The sequence below is a fragment of the Macaca nemestrina genome, chromosome 20 (assembly GCF_043159975.1).
Source record: "Macaca nemestrina isolate mMacNem1 chromosome 20, mMacNem.hap1, whole genome shotgun sequence".
In the NCBI taxonomy this organism is placed as follows: Eukaryota; Metazoa; Chordata; class Mammalia; order Primates; family Cercopithecidae; genus Macaca; species Macaca nemestrina.
In genome coordinates, this window is record NC_092144.1 from 60,532,939 (window position 1) to 60,549,497 (window position 16,559).

Below are 16,559 nucleotides of genomic sequence, written 5' to 3' on the forward strand. Positions count from 1 at the left end.
TTTACATTTTCAGTAGAGATGGGGCTTCACCATGTTGAGCAGGCTGGTCTCGAACTCCTGACCTCAGGTGATTCGCTGGCCTCAGCCTCCCAAAGTGCTGGGATTACAGGCGTAAGCCACTGCACCTGGCTAATTTTTGTATTTTTAGTAGAGATGGGATTTCACCGTGTTGGCTAGACTGGTCTCGAACTCCTGACCTCAGGTGATCTGCCCGCCTCAGCCTCCCAAAGTGTTGGGATGATAGGCGTGAGCCACCACGCCCGGCCTGGAGGTGTATTTAAAAAGCACTGACCCCTGCTTCTGTTAAGCGAAACACTTCCATTTCCCCTTGCCCTTCACCTCCAGAGCCCCCAGGCAGGCAAGGCTGGGAAACGTCTTCCACCCCTTCTCCAGGTGCCCTGATGTGCTGACTGTGTGCCAGTGAGGGGTCGGGGTTCTTGGGAGCCCACCGTCTTAGCAGGAGCTGGCTGCTGTGTGTCCCTGTTGGGTTGTGTCTCTACTCTCTGTATTTCTGTCTCTTTGTCCCTGTCTCTGATGCCTAGTCTCTGTCTCTTTATTGCTCTAATCTCTCCAGCGTCCCCTCTTCTCTCCCCTGTCTGTGCTGGAGTCTCCCCAAGGGTTCAGGGTGGGGGTTGGGAGTCCCCAAGGCCTGGGATGACCCCTCTTCCCTCCTGCACCCCCTACCAGTACCCAGATGGCGTCTTCTATGACCTGGACAGCTGCAAGCATTCCAGCTACCCTGACTCAGAGGGGGCTCCTGGTGAGTGACCCCAGCCCAGTACCCTTCCTGGCCTGGGGCCCATTTCACAGATGGGGGAGCTGAGGCCCAGGGGAGGTCATCACCTAGCACAACAGGATAAAGATGGCCTGGGCCTGTAGCCCTCCTCCCCTTTCCTCTCCCACCCATCCGCTCCCCCATGCAAATCCTGGGGTCAGAGATTTGCACAGACTACAATGGCCTCTCTGTGCTGGGGGCTTCGACTGGGAGGAGGCCTCCCTCAGAGCTCCCAGCTTCTGACTCAGTGCCCCTCCCCCAGACTCCCTATGGGACTGGACTGTGGCCCCACCTGTCCCAGCCGCCCCCTATGAAGCCTTTGACCCAGCAGCAGCCGCTTTTAGCCACTCCCAGGCTGCCCAGCTCTGCTATGGACCCCCCACCTACAGCCCTGCAGGGAACCTCGAACTGGCCCCCAGCCTGGAGGCCCCAGGGCCTGGCCTCCCTGCATACCCCACGGAGGACTTCACCAGCCAGGTGAGTGGTAAGGGGACAGTTGAAATCAAGCCCAAAGCAGGTGTGGTGTGTAATCCCAGCTACTTGAGAGGCTGAGGTGGGAGGAGGATTGTTTGAGCCCAGAAGGTCGAGGCTGTGGTGAGCGGAGATCATGCCACTGCACTCCAGCCTGGGCAACAGAGCAAGATCCTGTCTCAAAAAAAAAAAAAAAGAAAGAAAAGAAAATAAAACTCAAGCTCAGTCATTTGGCTGAGGTGTGCTGGGTGCCAGGCACCGCACGGAGACTGCACATAGTAACCCCTGCAGCAGCCTCCCAGGTTACGTTCTGTTGTTGCCCCTCTGAACAAGTGAGTCAAGAGAGGTAGTGACGGGAAGCCAGGGACAGGGCAGCCTCACATTACCTGTGTTGGACCAGCTTTAAGGAGGTGCCTCAGGTGTCCCCTGGCCACAGTGTGGTGATCTGAACAAAGGCCAGAGTCCACGCTGTCAACAAAGAGGGAGACCAGAGCCAGGAGGGCCACCGCCTTGGCCTGAGAGGAGGAAGTGGAGGGAGACAAGGGGTCCCTGGACATGCAAGTGACCCTGACCTTCCGCAGACCCTGGTTTCCCCGGCATATGCCCCGTACCCCAGCCCCGTGCTATCAGAGGAGGAAGACTTACCGCTGGACAGCCCTGCCCTGGAGGTCTCGGACAGCGAGTCGGATGAGGCCCTCGTGGCTGGCCCCGAGGGGAAGGGATCCGAGGCAGGTATGCGGGAGTGGCTGGGGTGGGGGAGATGCCAGCTGGAGATGGTTGGGGGGCTGAGAGCACCATGGCTTCCTGGGCCTCTACATATATGCCAGCACTCCAGGCAACTCCAGATCCACACCATCTGCTGGCTGTGTGACCTTGCGTAAGTGCCTCTACCTCTCTGTGCCCAGGTTTCCTGTCTGTGCGATGGGGATGGAGGTGATAGTGTCTACCCTCCTGAGGTCGTTGGGAGGATTAGATGGGATAATAAGTGTAAATGGGACAGCAGTGCCAGGCACAGAGTAAGCACTTCAATAAGTCGACCTCTTCCCCATCATTCCTGACACCACAGCTATGGAAGTAATAACACTGTCAACCCCCAACGCTTCAACCCTTGCCCTGCCCATGTGCCCAACATCCTTTATGCTCAACCCCAAGAAAGCTGAGATCATTCCTTACTTTCTGTGCCTGGGCCTCGCTTTCTTTTTTTTTTTTTTTTTTTTTTTTTTTTTTTTTTTTTTTTTTTTGAGACGGAGTCTCGCTCTGTCACCCAGGCTGGAGTGCAGTGGCCGGATCTCAGCTCACTGCAAGCTCCGCCTCCCGGGTTCCCGCCATTCTCCTGCCTCAGCCTCCCGAGTAGCTGGGACCACAGGCGCCGCCACCTCGCCCGGCTAATTTTTTTGTGTTTTTAGTAGAGACGGGGTTTCGCCGTGTTCGCCAGGATGATCTCGATCTCCTGACCTTGTGATCCGCCCGTCTCGGCCTCCCAAAGTGCTGGGATTACAGGCTTGAGCCACCGCGCCCGGCCGGGCCTCGCTTTCTCATCTATAAAGTGAGCATCATTGTCATCGTCCCTATCTCACGGGGTTATGACAGAGATTAAATGAGCTCATAATTGTAAAGCACCTTGCAAAGCACCTGGCCCTACAGGCTCCACAGTGGATTGTAAAAATCAACACACAGGCTGGGTGTGGTGGCTCACGCCTGTAATCCCAACACTTTGGGAGGCTGAGTGGGGCAGGACCTGAGGTCAGGAGTTCGAGACCAGCCTGGCCAACATGGCAAAACCCCGTCTCTACTAAAAATACAAAAATTAGGCCGGGCGCGGTGGCTCACGCCTTTAATCCCAGCACTTTGAGAGGCTGAGGCGGGTGGATCATGAGGTCAAGAGATTGAGACCATCCTGGCCAACATGGTGAAACCTCACATCTACTAAAACTACAAAAATTAGTTGGGCGTGGTGGTGCGCACCTGTAGTCCCAGCTACTCGGGAGGCTGAGGCAGAAGAATCGCTTGAACCCAGGAGGCAGAGGTTGCAGTGAGCCGAGATCTCACCACTGAAGTCCAGCCTGGTGACAGAGTGAGACTCCATCTAAAAAAAAAAAAAAAATTAGTGGAGCATGGTGGTACGTGCCTGTAATCCCAGCTACTCAGGAGGCTGAGGTGGCAGAATTGCTGGAACCCAGGAGGCAAAGGTTGCAGTGAGCCGAGATTGCACCACTGCACTCCAGCCTGGGTGATAGAGCAAGACTCCGTCTCAAAAACAAACAAACAAAACCACAGCCTCATTAAAAAAAAAATTTAATTAATTTATTTTTTGAGACAGAGTCTCGCTCTGTCACCCAGGCTGGAGTGCAGTGACACGATCTCAGCCCACTGTAACCTCCACCTGCTGGGTTCAAGCAATCCTCCTGCCTCAGCCTCTGGAGTAGCTGGGATCACACCACGCCCAGCTGAATTTTGTATTTTTAGTACAGATGGGGTTTCTCCATGTTGGCCAGCCTGGTCTTGAGCTCCTGACTTCAGGTGATCCATCCGTCTTGGCCTCACAAAGTGCTGGGATTACAGGCATGAGCCACTGTGCCTGGCCACACAGCCTCATTTGTGGCTGAGGAGACTTCAGCTCAAAGAGGTTAAGTCACCTGTTTTAACTTAGGACATTTAAGATGGAGAGGATCTCTCCAATGACTAGGGAAGACATAAGATGGAAATAAAGATTTTATTTATTTTTATTTATTTATTTGAGACAGGGTCTCCATCTGTCACCCAGGCTGAAGTACAGTGGCGCAATCTAGGCTCACTACTGCCTTAAACTCCTGGGCTCAATCGATCCTCCTGCCTCAGCCTCCTGAGTAGCTAGGACCACAGGCATACACCACCACACCTGACTAGTTTTTTAGATTTTTGTAGAGGTGAGGTCTCGCTATGTTGCCCCGGCTGATCTCCAACTCCTGAGCCTATGTTATCTTCCCACCTCAGTCTTCCAAAGTGCTGAAGTTACAGGCATGAGCCACCACACCCAGCCGGAAATAAATTATTTTATTGCTTATAGGTCCTGGGGCATACATGGCATGCCTGGAGGCCACACACACACACACACACACACAGACACACACACACACACAGGTCAGGGAGTGCAGGCAGGGAGGGAGAGAGAGAGGGATCAGTGGACTGATGCCTTTATTGGGTCCAAGGTGTCAACCAAACAGGTTTCCTGAGGGGGGTTTTAATTGGTGGGTTCAGGCCAGGCACGATGGCTCATGCCTATAATCCCAGCACTTTGGGAGGCTGAGGCAGGAGAATCGCTTGAGCCCAGGAGGCAGAGGTTGCAGTGAGCTGAGATCATACCATTGCACTAGCTTACAGTAGCTTGTTGACTCAGCTACTGTAATCTTAGTAGCTGGGATTACAGGCATAAGCCACCACACCCAGCTAATTTTTGTGTTTTTAGTAGAAACGGGGTTTCATCATGTTGGCCAGGCTGGTCTCGAACTCCTGACCTCAAGTGATCCGCCCACCTCAGCCTTCCAAAGTGCTGGGATCACAGGCATGGCCCACTGCACCCAGCCTCCAACTTATATTTTAAATGAATGTCGAGGCAGCCTAAAATTATAAGAATTCAATCAGGTGCAGTGGTTCATACCTGTAATCCCAGCATTTTCAGAGGCCGAGGTGGGAGGATCACCTGAGGCCAGGAGTTCAAGACCAGCCTGGGCAGCATAGTAAGACACCATCTCTACAGAAAATAAAACAATTAGCCAAGCCTGATGATGCATACCTGTAGTCCCAGCTACTGGGGAGGCTGGGGCAGGAGGATTGCTTAGGCCCAGGAGGTCGAGGCTGCAGTGAGCTGTGATTGCTCCTCTGTACTCCAACCTGGGTGACAGAACGAGACCCTGCCTTGAAAAAAAAAATTTTAAAAATGTCACTATGTCACCACCCCAAGGTCACACTGCTGTAAAATGGCAGAGATGGGATTCTTGTAGCCAGTGCCCTGCTCTGAAACTCCCAGTTATTGGCCGGGCGCAGAGGCTCACACCTGTAATCCCAGCATTTTGGGAGGCCGAGGTGGGCGGATCACCCGAGGCCAGGAGTTCGAGACCAGCCTGGCCAACAGAAACCCTGTCTCTACTAAAAATATAAAAATAAGCTGGGAGTAGTGGCGCATGTCTGTAGTCCCAACTACTCGGGAGGCTGAGGCAGGAGAATTGCTTGAACCCTGGAGGCAGAGGCTGCAGTGAGCCGAGACTGAGCCATTGCACTCCAGCCTGGGCCACAGAGCAAGACTCCGTCTCAAAAACAAAGAAAAGCCTAGGAGCCCAGGAGTCAGGTGCCCTGGCCTCTCCCGGGACCCTGTCCCGGTTTGAGCTGAGAGGCTGGGAGACCAGAAGCAGGAGAGATAGCCAGGCCAATGCAACTGCCTCCAGATCTGTTTTCCTCTCCGTTATAATCCTTTGAGCAGCGCTGTCAACCCATTTCACAAACTCTTTCATCCACTAGCTCAACAAATAGGGAATATTACGTGCTGGCCGCAAGGCACAAGGCAGGACAGATGTAAATCTCGAACATTAAAGCACAGAACTCCGGAGGGGGCCTGGGGAGGACAGCTTCGGGCAGGGGGAGTGATTTGCCCCCGTGGTGAGGGGCGCAGAGCCAGGAGTATGTAACAGCCACTTCCTCACCCCACTTCTCAGATCCAGGAGATGGAGGCCGGGGCGGAAGTCTCGGAGGAGGGTGGATGGGGAAGGCGGGGCCTTAGGGACCCCTCGCCTAACGCGTGCCCCCGACCTCACCGCAGGGACCCGCAAGAAGCTGCGCCTGTACCAGTTCCTGCTGGGGCTGCTGACGCGCGGGGACATGCGTGAGTGCGTGTGGTGGGTGGAGCAGGGCGCCGGCGTCTTCCAGTTCTCCTCCAAGCACAAGGAGCTCCTGGCGCGCCGCTGGGGCCAGCAGAAGGGGAACCGCAAGCGCATGACCTACCAGAAGCTGGCACGCGCCCTCCGAAACTACGCCAAGACCGGCGAGATCCGCAAGGTCAAGCGCAAGCTCACCTACCAGTTCGATAGCGCGCTGCTTCCTGCAGCCCGCCGGGCCTGAGCACACCCGAGGCTCCCACCTGTGGAGCTGCTGGGGGACCTCACGTCCCAGCCAGGATCCCCCTGGAAGAAAAAGGGCGTCCCCACACCCTACCTGATATGACTTATGCATCCCTACCTTTTGGGGGTAGGGGGAGTGCTGCCCTGCCATAATCCCCAAGCCCAGCCCGGGCCTGTCTGGGATACCCCACTTGTATCTGGGGTCCCTCTGGGATTTCTTTGTCATGTACAGACTCCCCAGGATCCTCAGGTTTGGGGTGACAGGACCTATGGACCACTATACTAGGGGAGGCAGGGTAGCAGTTCTTCCAGAATCCCAAGAGCTTCTCTGGGATTTTCTTGTGGTACCTGATTCCCCAGTGAGGCCTGGGACCTTTTTAAGATCCCCGTGTGTCTGTAAACCCTCAATCTCATCTGGGGTGGGGGCCCTGCTGGCAACCCTGAGCCCGGTCCAGGGGGCCCTCTTGTCGGATCTGAGATCTCCTCCTCATGTCTGGGGCCCTCTGGGAGCTGTTGTCATCTCAGATCTCTTTGCCCATCTATGGCTGTGTTGCCACATCTGTCTCCTCATCTTTGAGATCCCCCAATTCTCTGGAACCATTCTGCTGTCCCTTTTTATGTGTCTGGAGTTCCCCAATCACATCTAGGGCTCCTCCGAGATCCTTTTGTCATGTCTGAAATCACTCTTGAGAGGTCTGGGGTGCGGGGGGATGGGGAAGTCAGTGAAATGTGTCTTGTCTGGGCCCTGTCAGGGACACCCTTGTCATATCTGGGATCCTCTAATCACATCTGAGACCTTCTAGGCTGTCCATCTGATATGCCCTTTCAGGGACCCCACAAAGACTGAGTTCTCATGGGGACCCTACCCTTCCTGGTGGCCCTCCCTATGGCCATGCTGAGGACCACTCTGGCTACATGACTGATTTTTGGGTGATCATGGCAGCTCCCCACCCACGTCATTTCTAACCAGAGGTCTCAAGGTGGTCACCCCCTGCCCCCCAACCCAGGCCCCGGTCCCTGGTGATGGTCTCTTTAGTTCAAAGTAGCATTTGGCGGTGGAGGTGTGAGGGATCCACATTAAAGCAGACCATCAGCTGGGAGTGGCTCACACCTGTAATCCCAGCACTTTGGAAGGTGAGGCAGGGGGATGGCTTGAACCCAGACATTCAAGACCAGCTTGGGCAACATAATGAGACCTCATCTCTACAAAACATTAAAAAAAAAAAATTAGCCGGGCATGGGGGTGCACACCTGTGGTCCCAACTGCTCAGGAGGCTGAGGTGGGAGGATCTCTTGAGCCCAGGAAGTCGAGGCTGTGGTGAGCTGTAATCGTGCCACTGCACTCCAGCCTGGGCGACAGAGTGAGACACTGTCTTAAAAACAAAAAACAAGGCCGAGCACGGTGGCTCATGCCTGTAATCCTAGTACTTTGGGAGGCTGAGGTGGGCGGATCACGAGGTTGAGAGATTGAGACCGTGCTGGCCAACATGGTGAAACCCTGTCTCTACTAAAAATACAAAAATTAGCTGGGCGTGGTGGCGCGTGCCTGTAGTCCCAGCTACTCAGGGGGCTGAGGCAGGAGAATCACTTGAACCCAGGAGGCAGAGGTTGCAGTGAGCCTAGATTGTGCCCCTGCACTCCAGCCTGGACCACAGAGTGAGACTCCCATCTGAAAACAACAACAAAAAACAGCAGACCATTCAAAATAGGGAGACTTTGCATCACCCAGATTTCTGCCTTCACTTAAAACTTTGGACGATCTGGAGAGAGTGGGCCAGTTTTTGGAGGGGGGTGGGGAGCTGGAACGGGAGGACAGTAGCCTTTCCTAATGGGGTATTTGTTCTCCAGTCTGCCCCAGTCACTGCCATCCTTGGCTATCTTACCCCAGCAGCTTCTCAAGCCCGTTTGCTTTAGATCACTGTATAAACCCAGCTGGAACTGAAGCCTGGGTGGACTATGGAGCACTGGTTGTGACCCCCAGGGAGTGTCAAAGGCTGAGGGCCAAGAGGCCAGAGGTCCTGGAGCCCGGGTGGACAGGTGGATCTAGGTTGAATGACTTGCTGCTTCCCAACCTTAGTTTGTGCCTTCTGTGAAAAACAGAGAGAAGGAGGAGGAAGATCTCAAAAAGCCTTTCTGGCCCAGTACGGTGGCTCACACCTGTAATCCCAGCACTTTGGGAGGCCGATGCAGGTGGATCACCTGAGGTCAGGAGTTCAAGACCAGGCTGACCAACATGGTGAAACCCTGTCTCTACTAAAAATACAAAATTAGCTGGGCGTGGTGGCGCATGGCTGTACTCCCAGCTACTTGGGAGGCTGAGGCAGAATTGCTTAGAACCTGGGAGGCAGAGGTTGCAGTGAGCTGAGTTCGTGCCCTGCACTCCAGCCTGGGCGACAAGAGCGAAACTCCGTCTCAAAAAAAAAAAAAGCTGTTGCAGCCCCTGTTGAGCCTTTGACACCGCCTGACTCCCAGGAGGAGGAGGAGGAGGAGGAAGAAATACCAATGACCCAGAGACAGGAGAAGTCCATGTGGAGGCACACAGCAGCTGGTGGCAGAGCCCAGGCTGGGACCTGCCCTCAAGAGAATGAGTGGGGAGGAGGAGGGAGGAAGGGCAGGTAAAACGTCCTTCCCAGGGCCCCCTGCAACGAAGAAGGTACTTTTTACAAGAGCTGTCATTGTTACCCTAAATGTGCAATAAAATTAGACACATCGAGGTAGACAAACCTCCTGGGACCTTTTTGTCAGGGACTGCAATCCTGCCCCTCCACTGGGGCCGCTGGCTCTCAGAGACACCGTGACATCACGGGTGATGATGAGAGGAGTTCAAAGAGACAATTATATGCTGGTCGGGGGCTCTGTAATCCCAACACTTTGGGGGGCCGAGGCAGGAGGATCGCTTGAGTCCAGGAGTTCGAAACCAGCCTGAGCAAGATAGTGAGACCCCTCCCTACCCGTCTACAAAAAAATAAAAAAATGAGCGGGGTGTGTTGGTGTATGCCTGTAGTTCCAGCTACTCGGAACTACTGAGGAGGGAGGGTCACTTGAGCACAGGAAGTTGAGGCTGCAGTGAGCCGTGATCGTGCCCCTGCACTCCAGACAGGGCGAGACCCTGTCTCAGAAACAAACAAATCACAAAGAGACTATACAGCAAAACCTGTCTGAACCTTGAATGCCGAGAAATAAGAGACTTGACTTGCAGGCACAGGGGGTTCCGTTTGTTTTATGTCTTCTTCTCTTCCTGCCAATTGAAGTGCTCCACCTCCTCGCTTCCCCTTCCGTCTGGGTCTCTGTCCCCTTCCCTCTGAATTGAGCCCTCGGGGGGCCGCGAGGGGCGCGAGGCTTCAGGTGGCCGCGGCACTGCAGGCCTGGGCCCCTCCCCAGCTTAGCGGGGCTCTAGGGACCGCAGTGGCAGTCTGCCTGGCAACCCGTGACATCACGCGGGGCTGACGTCGGATTGGCTAGACCCTCCCTGGAGGCGGAGAAGTTTCCGGCTCGTAGGGGGTTTTGGAAAAGGAGGAGGGGGAAGATGTACAGGAAGAAAAAGGTGAGGGACTTGTTTTTCCTCACACCGGGTCCCTCACGCCGCGTTACTAGCCAGGCAGTCCCCCGCCTTAACCCTAACTCCCCAACACCCTTTCCCTCCTTCCTCCCCACAACACCTGGCGTCCCCAAGCCCCGCCCCTCCCCAGGCTCCGCCCCTCGGCTCCCCGCCGCGTCCAGAGCTACCCCATTCAGAAAGTCACAGGTCCCCTTGCCGGGAAGGGCGCCAACGTCCGGGCAGCCCTCCAGGGCCTTCCCAGCCTCCCACCCGCCCCTGCTGGGGACGCCCACCCCCTACCCGCGTCCGGTGCCCGCAGTGCGCACTCCGGGAAGAGTCGCGCGGAGCGGTCCCAGGAGGGGCGGCGGCCAGTCCGGGGTCCCAGATGGCCGGGGCCCCAGCTCTTCGGGTTTGCCAACGCGCGGGGCGCGAAACTCCCGAGTCCCAGAGTCCCGGCGCCCTCCCCGGAGGCGCAGGGACCTCCTCCCCCCGCCGCCGTCCTGCCTAGGCTGGGAAACCCGACCCTCCCTCCCGGCTCCGGTTTCCCGAAAACTCCTGACTTGCAGATGCTAAGAATGGCTTCCTAGACCCTGTCCCTCCCCCGCCTGCTTCATGCCAGAGCTCTGGCCCGCAGCCCTTGCCCCCTTGAGACCCTTAGTCTCTTCCTCTTCCTCCTCCCGGGACCCAGGCGTCCAGGCGCTCGTCCTTTCTAGGGAACCCAAGAATCTGGGACCCCAGCTGCTTCTGCCCCCAGACTCAGGGGTCCAAGCACCCAGTCCCCTCCTCCCTGAGATCCTGGAGTCCGAACCCCAGCCCCCTCCTCCCTCAGACCCAGGTGTCCGAGCCCCAGCCCCTCCTCTCTCAGACCCAGGTGTCCGAGCCCCAGCCCCTCCTCCCTGGGGGCCGGGCTCTCAGCCATCTCCCTAGGTCCAGCTGTTATTTCTCGCCCTTTAGAACATGCGGGCGGAATGTGGGGCGGCCCTATGGTCTGATGCCTCCCGGAGCCTTCTGGGAGTCTCAGGACTCATTAAAAGGCTCCCCTTAGGGGCCCACCTGTCCTCCCTAGGGCCTAGCGGGACGCGGCTGCGGTCAGAGGAGCGGGAGGAGGTCCCCCGACATGCCTGAGGCAAAACCAGGTGGTGCCAGGACCCCCTCCCTGTGGGGATGGGGCTGTTCTTTTCTGAATGGGGATTTGGGGCCCCTCTCTTTGTAGGGTTGGGAGAAGGAGGAGCCTTCGCTGTGTGAGGAGGAGGCTCCCTTTGCTGTGGGGGATGGGGGTTCCCGCATCGGTTTAGGGCGAGGGTCTCCACTCTGCATGGGGAAGAGGGTCCCCTTCCGTTTGTGACAGGAGTTTCCTTCCTTGTATGAGATGGGGTCGGTCTCGTATCTGTTGGGGTGAGGGATCCCCTTCACTCAGCAGGGACGGGGTTTCTTTTTCTATAAGTGATTGGGGGGCATCTCTGGTGGAGATGGGGATTCTCTGGTTGTAAATTGGGTTCCTTTTGCTCGATGGAGATGGGGATCCTGTGTGTGTAGACTGGGTTTTTTATGTTTTTGAGATGGAGTCTCGCTCTGTCACCCAGGCTGGACTGCAGTGGTGCAATCTCGGCTCACTGCAACCTCTGCCTCCTGGGTTCAAGCAATTCTCCTGCCTCAGGTAGCTAGGATTACAGGCATGTGCCATCATGTCTGGCTATTTTTGAATTTTTAGTAGAGACGGGTTTCGCCATGTTGGCCAGGCTGGTCTCAAACTCCCAGCCTCCGGTGATCCACCCGCCTCAGCCTCCCCAAGTGCTTGGATGACAGGCATGAGCCCCTGCGCCCGGCCAGACTGGGAGGTCTTCGAATGTGATTGGATTCTCCACATCCGGGGGTGGCATCCTCTGGGCAGGGTCTGGTCCACTTCTCTGAGTGAAGACTCAGAGGGAGCCAGGTGCAGTGGCTCATGCCTGTCATCCCAGCACTTTGGAATGCCGAGGCAGGAGGACTGCTTGAGGCCAGGAGTTCAAGACCAGCCCGGGCAACATGGCGAGACCTTGTCTCTACAAAAAATTAAAAACTAGCCAGGTGTGGTGGTGCATGCCTGTAGTCCCAGATACTTGGGAGGCTGAGGTGGGAGGATCGTTTGAGCCTGGGCAGTTGAGACTGCAGTGAGCTGTAATCATAACCACTGCACTCCAGCCTGGGTGACAGACTGAGACCCTGTCTCTAAAAAACAAGCAACAACAGCAACAACAAAAATGGCCTGGTGCGGCAGCTCACACCTGTAGTCCCAGCACCTTGGGAGGCCAAGGTGGGTGGATCGCCTGAGCCCAGGAGTTCAAGGCCACCCTGGCCAACAAAGCAAAACCCCATCACTACAAAAAATACTAAATTAGTTGGGCTTGCGGGTGTGCGCCTGTAGTCCCAGCTACTTGGGAGTCTGAGGCAAGAGGATCCCTTGAGCCTGGGAGGCGGAGGTTGCAGTGAGCCCAGATCTTGCCACTGCACTCCAGCCTGGGAGACAAAGCGAGACCCTGCTGGGAAAAAACAAAAACAAAAAATAGATTCCAAGGGACCCTCTCTGTAGGATATGGGGTGATTGTGGATATAAAGATTAGTGGTTCCCATCTGCATGGAGTCACAGGGGAAGTATCTGTATTAAGGATGGGGGAGCCTGATTTCTGTGGACACTGAGGCTTCCCTGTGTAGGAATTAGCGAGGCTTCTTCATATAGGGAATGGGGTCCTTTCTGTGGGGTTTGGGGACCTTCTTTGAATGGGACTGGGGAGCACTTTCTATGGAGATGAGGCTTTCTCTCTATGAGGAACTCACCGAAGGAATCCTGCACCGCTGGGCGGACCCCCTCCTGGGATGTCTGGTCCGCTGGCCTCAGGCCAAGCAGGTTGTGGGGTGGGTCCAGCCCCTACTGTAGCTGCAGACCCAGCCAGCAAGGAACAGGAGGCAGGGCAGGGGAAGGATGCTGCGGTCAGCACCAGGTGTCCAGTTTCCAGCCCAGAGGGAGAGCTAATTATACCCTTGGACCCAAAAGGTCAGGGTCTAGTGGCCTGGACGGATGGGGCAGGGCCTGCTGGGGGCAAGGGAAACCCGATCCCACAGACTCTCAGATCTGAGATAAATTTATACCTAAGGTGGGGGCCTGGACTCCTGGGTCCGAGGGAGGAGGGGCCGGGGGCCTGGACTCCTGGGTCCGAGGGAGGAGGAGGGGCCGGGGGCCTGGACTCCTGGGTCTGAGGGAGGAGTGTGCTGACCGCATGCTCAACTATGACTATCCCCTACCTTACAGCGGCCAAAAAGGCCCCTAAGGGCAAAGATGCCCCCAAAGAAGCCCCCAAGCAGGCTGCCCCTAAGGAGGCTCCTGCAGAGGCCCCCAAAGGTGAGGAGGTGTTCCCTCGGGCTCAGCCGACCTGGCTTCTCATCTCCGTCCTCCCCTCTACACCTCCCCCGGCCTTCCCCTAGCCTCTGTCCCTGAATCTGTCCCCACACAGCCCCAGGGCTGACCCACGCCTCCCATGCTCCCAGCCCTCCTGGGGCTCCCTGGCACCCCCAGGCAGAGCCCAGCCCCTCGGCTGGCATCAGTTCTGGTCAACTGACTGACTGATCACCAAGTTCCGCCCCAGTCTCTCTAAACCTCTCCCACCCCAAAGGCACATTCAGTGCCCTCCAGTCCACAGATGAGGAAACCGAGGCCCAACGGGGTGGGGGAGCCTGGCCAAGGTCACACAGCCAAGAGGGTGACAGGTGGCCTTTCCCAGGTCAGGAAAAGCCATTTAATCCCCATGATGTTTGGTTTCTGAGCAGAGGGTCCCTCACTGTCCCTAAGTCCTTTCCCCAAAGCAGCCCACTGTCCCCTCCTCAGCCCATCTCAGACCTCCTCATCCTAATCCTGTCCCCTGAGCAGAAGCCCCACCCGAGGACCAGTCCCCGACTGTAGAGGAGCCTACTGGCATTTTCCTGAAGAAGCCGGACTCTGTATCAGTGGAGACTGGTGAGGGGAACCTGGGGGAGGAGGGGCCAGGGGCCTGGGTCTGAGGGAGGAGGGGCTGGGGCCTGGACTCCTAGGACTGAGGGAGGAGGGGCTGGGGCCTGGACACCTGGGTCTGAGGGAGGAGGGGCTGGGGGCCTGGACTCCTAGGTCTGAGGGAGGAGGGGCTGGGGGCCTGGACTCCTGGGTCTGAGGGAGGAAGGGCTGGGGGCCTGGACTCCTGGGTCTGAGGGAGGAAGGGCTGGGGGCCTGGACTCCTGGGTCTGAGGGAGGAGGGGCTGGGGGCCTGGACTCCTGGGTCTGAGGGAGGAGGGGCTGGGGCCTGGACTCCTAGGACTGAGGGAGGAGGGGCTGGGGCCTGGACACCTGGGTCTGAGGGAGGAGGGGCTGGGGGCCTGGACTCCTAGGTCTGAGGGAGGAGGGGCTGGGGTCTGGACTCCTGGGTCTGAGGGAGGAGGGGCTGGGGGGCCTGGAGTCCTGGGTCTGAGGGTGGAGGAGCCAGGGTCTTGCCCTCAGTCTCCCTCTGGAGAGCCTTAGTTTCCTTCCTGGGCCTCCTTCCACTCCCCGCTGTTACCCACCCCATGTAGGGAAGGACACAGTAATCGTGGCCAAGGTGAACGGGAAGGAGCTCCCGGGCAAACCGACCATCAAGTGGTTCAAGGGGAAGTGGCTGGAGCTGGGCAGCAAGAGTGGAGCCCGCTTCTCCTTCAAGGAGTCCCACGACTCCGCCAGCAATGTGAGGACCCCGTGGGCCAGAGGGCCGGCGGGGGGAGTGGAGCTTGTGCAGGACGTGCTCCTCAGAACTGCTGTTGCCTGAGGCATCGCTGTGGGCCTGGAGCCGGGATGGAGAGTGGGCTCTCTGAGGATGGAGGTTGTGCGGGCTGCTGGGGAGAGGCTGTGTGAGGCAGAGGGGAGGATGCCTGGGGTTGGGTGGGGATGTATCTGGGCTTGGTCATGTACATTCCCGGCAATGCCTGAGGGAGCCAGGGACATGGGCCCCAGAAGTCCCCATGGGTCAGGTGTGAGGAGACAGAGCTGGCCATCAGATGCTGAGCCCCCTTTCGGTCTCCATTGGCCCCCCTGTGGGGTGGGGGTAAGGACTTGGAGATAGAGCTATGAGTGGACTCTGAGAAATATGGGGTGGCTCTAGAGGGTGGTCCCGTGCACCCACACCCCCGGCCCTGGACCCAGGTGTACACCGTGGAGCTGCACATCGGGAAGGTGGTACTGGGGGATCGTGGGGATTACCGCCTCGAGGTCAAAGCCAAGGACACCTGCGACAGCTGTGGCTTCAACATCGACGTGGAGGGTACGCTGGTGGGGGGTGGGGGAACAAAGGGTTCTGTGCCTGGGGAGTGGGGGACAGACGTACCAGCCAGGTGTTGGGAGAGTGCATAGGCATGGGCATGAGGTGGGCACAGGTTTTTGGAGGAGGGAGTGCAGATTCTGGGGTCAGAGTATTCAAACTCAGGGAGATTTAGCATGGGAGGAGGTCTGGATTTGGGGGTTGAAAGTGTTCAGGGTCTTGGGATGCACATGCAAAGGCTTAGGAGGTGAGTTACACACATTCCACATTCAAGAAAGTAGGCATAAAGCCTTGGGAAGTGAGGAGGGTGTCCAGGTTTAGAGAGTGTCCAGATTTAGAGAATAAGGGCATATAGGTTTAGGGTGAGGGTGTACAGGATTAACAGGAAATTACACGGATTTGAGGGCACATATATGGACCCCTGAGGGTATACGGGCTCTGGGGGTCTGCAGCCCAGAATGTGTGAGGGCTTAAATGTGGGGTGCACAGGAAATGAGATTGTCCAGGCCTAGGGAGAAAGACAAGCTGGCCCAGGTGCGGGAGTATAGGCTGCTGAGAGAGGGTGGAGCTGGGCAGTGGGAAAATGAGTATGAGCTGGTCTAGAACTAGAGGATGCCCAGGCCTCAGTGAGAGTGTGCTGGTCCAAGAGATGGAGAAAAGGGGGCCTGGAAGAGGTTGTGCAGGCCTGGAGAGGGGCTCTCAGTCTTAGATCAAGCCTGGCCTCCAACTCACCTTCCCTTCTCTCATCACCTCTCCCCAGCACCCCGTCAGGATGCCTCTGGGCAGAGTCTAGAGAGCTTCAAGCGTATGTAAGTGACCCCAGGCCCTTACCAGGGTCCCAAGGACCGTGGGAAGCTCTCCCTTGGGAGGGGAAAAAGGGAGGACTGGGGAAGGCAAGGGGTGAATCTGAAGGGTCAATACTCACACCCCCTCTCAATGGCCACAGGGGTGAAGGGAAGTCGGATACTGCAGGTGAGCTGGATTTCAGCGGCCTGTTGAAGAAGAGGTGAGCCCCGCACCTGGCACAGAGAGGGGAGATGGGGCTCAAGGGGAGGAGGTGGTGGGTGAAGCTCCATGGCCTGTTGCTTCCTCCTGGACCCACTTCTTACCCCTCTACCACCTCCATCTGTTCACTCCCTGTTCACCCACTATGTAACACAGCAACCCATCAGGCTGCCTGTTCATTCACCCATCTACCCATTCACCCAGACCCCTACCTACACCCCCACCCAGCCAACCATCTGCCACGAATTCACCCACCTCCCCACCCTTTAATCCACCATTCTCACACCCACGCTTCTGTTCACTCAGGCTCTAGTTCACCTACTCCTCCACCTACTCACCCTCCCATCCATCCATCCACTTTCCACCCACCAATCCATCCACTCACCCAC

General features: G+C 57.0%; 2 protein-coding genes across 3 annotated transcripts in view; both read left to right on the plus strand.

The window, feature by feature from the left end:
* Positions 1 to 6,996, plus strand: part of LOC105497158 (DNA polymerase delta catalytic subunit) — a 45,106-nt gene extending 38,110 nt beyond the window's left edge. For both annotated transcript variants that reach the window (XM_011767989.2, XM_011767987.2), the window contains 4 exons: positions 688 to 760; positions 1,038 to 1,252; positions 1,828 to 1,978; positions 6,039 to 6,996. In XM_011767989.2, coding sequence (XP_011766291.1) covers positions 688 to 760; positions 1,038 to 1,252; positions 1,828 to 1,978; positions 6,039 to 6,337 — 738 coding nt within the window. In that variant the 3' untranslated portion in view covers positions 6,338 to 6,996. The remainder of the gene's footprint in view (positions 1 to 687; positions 761 to 1,037; positions 1,253 to 1,827; positions 1,979 to 6,038) is intronic.
* A 3,906-nt stretch (positions 6,997 to 10,902) lies between these two features.
* LOC139360423 (myosin binding protein C2) overlaps positions 10,903 to 16,559 on the plus strand; it is a 36,580-nt gene continuing 30,923 nt past the window's right edge. Inside the window, exons 1-7 of the mRNA XM_071087537.1 lie at positions 10,903 to 11,010; positions 13,161 to 13,250; positions 13,776 to 13,862; positions 14,447 to 14,595; positions 15,051 to 15,168; positions 15,926 to 15,974; positions 16,112 to 16,171. Of these exons, the coding sequence (XP_070943638.1) occupies positions 10,992 to 11,010; positions 13,161 to 13,250; positions 13,776 to 13,862; positions 14,447 to 14,595; positions 15,051 to 15,168; positions 15,926 to 15,974; positions 16,112 to 16,171 (572 nt within the window). The 5' untranslated portion in view covers positions 10,903 to 10,991. The remainder of the gene's footprint in view (positions 11,011 to 13,160; positions 13,251 to 13,775; positions 13,863 to 14,446; positions 14,596 to 15,050; positions 15,169 to 15,925; positions 15,975 to 16,111; positions 16,172 to 16,559) is intronic.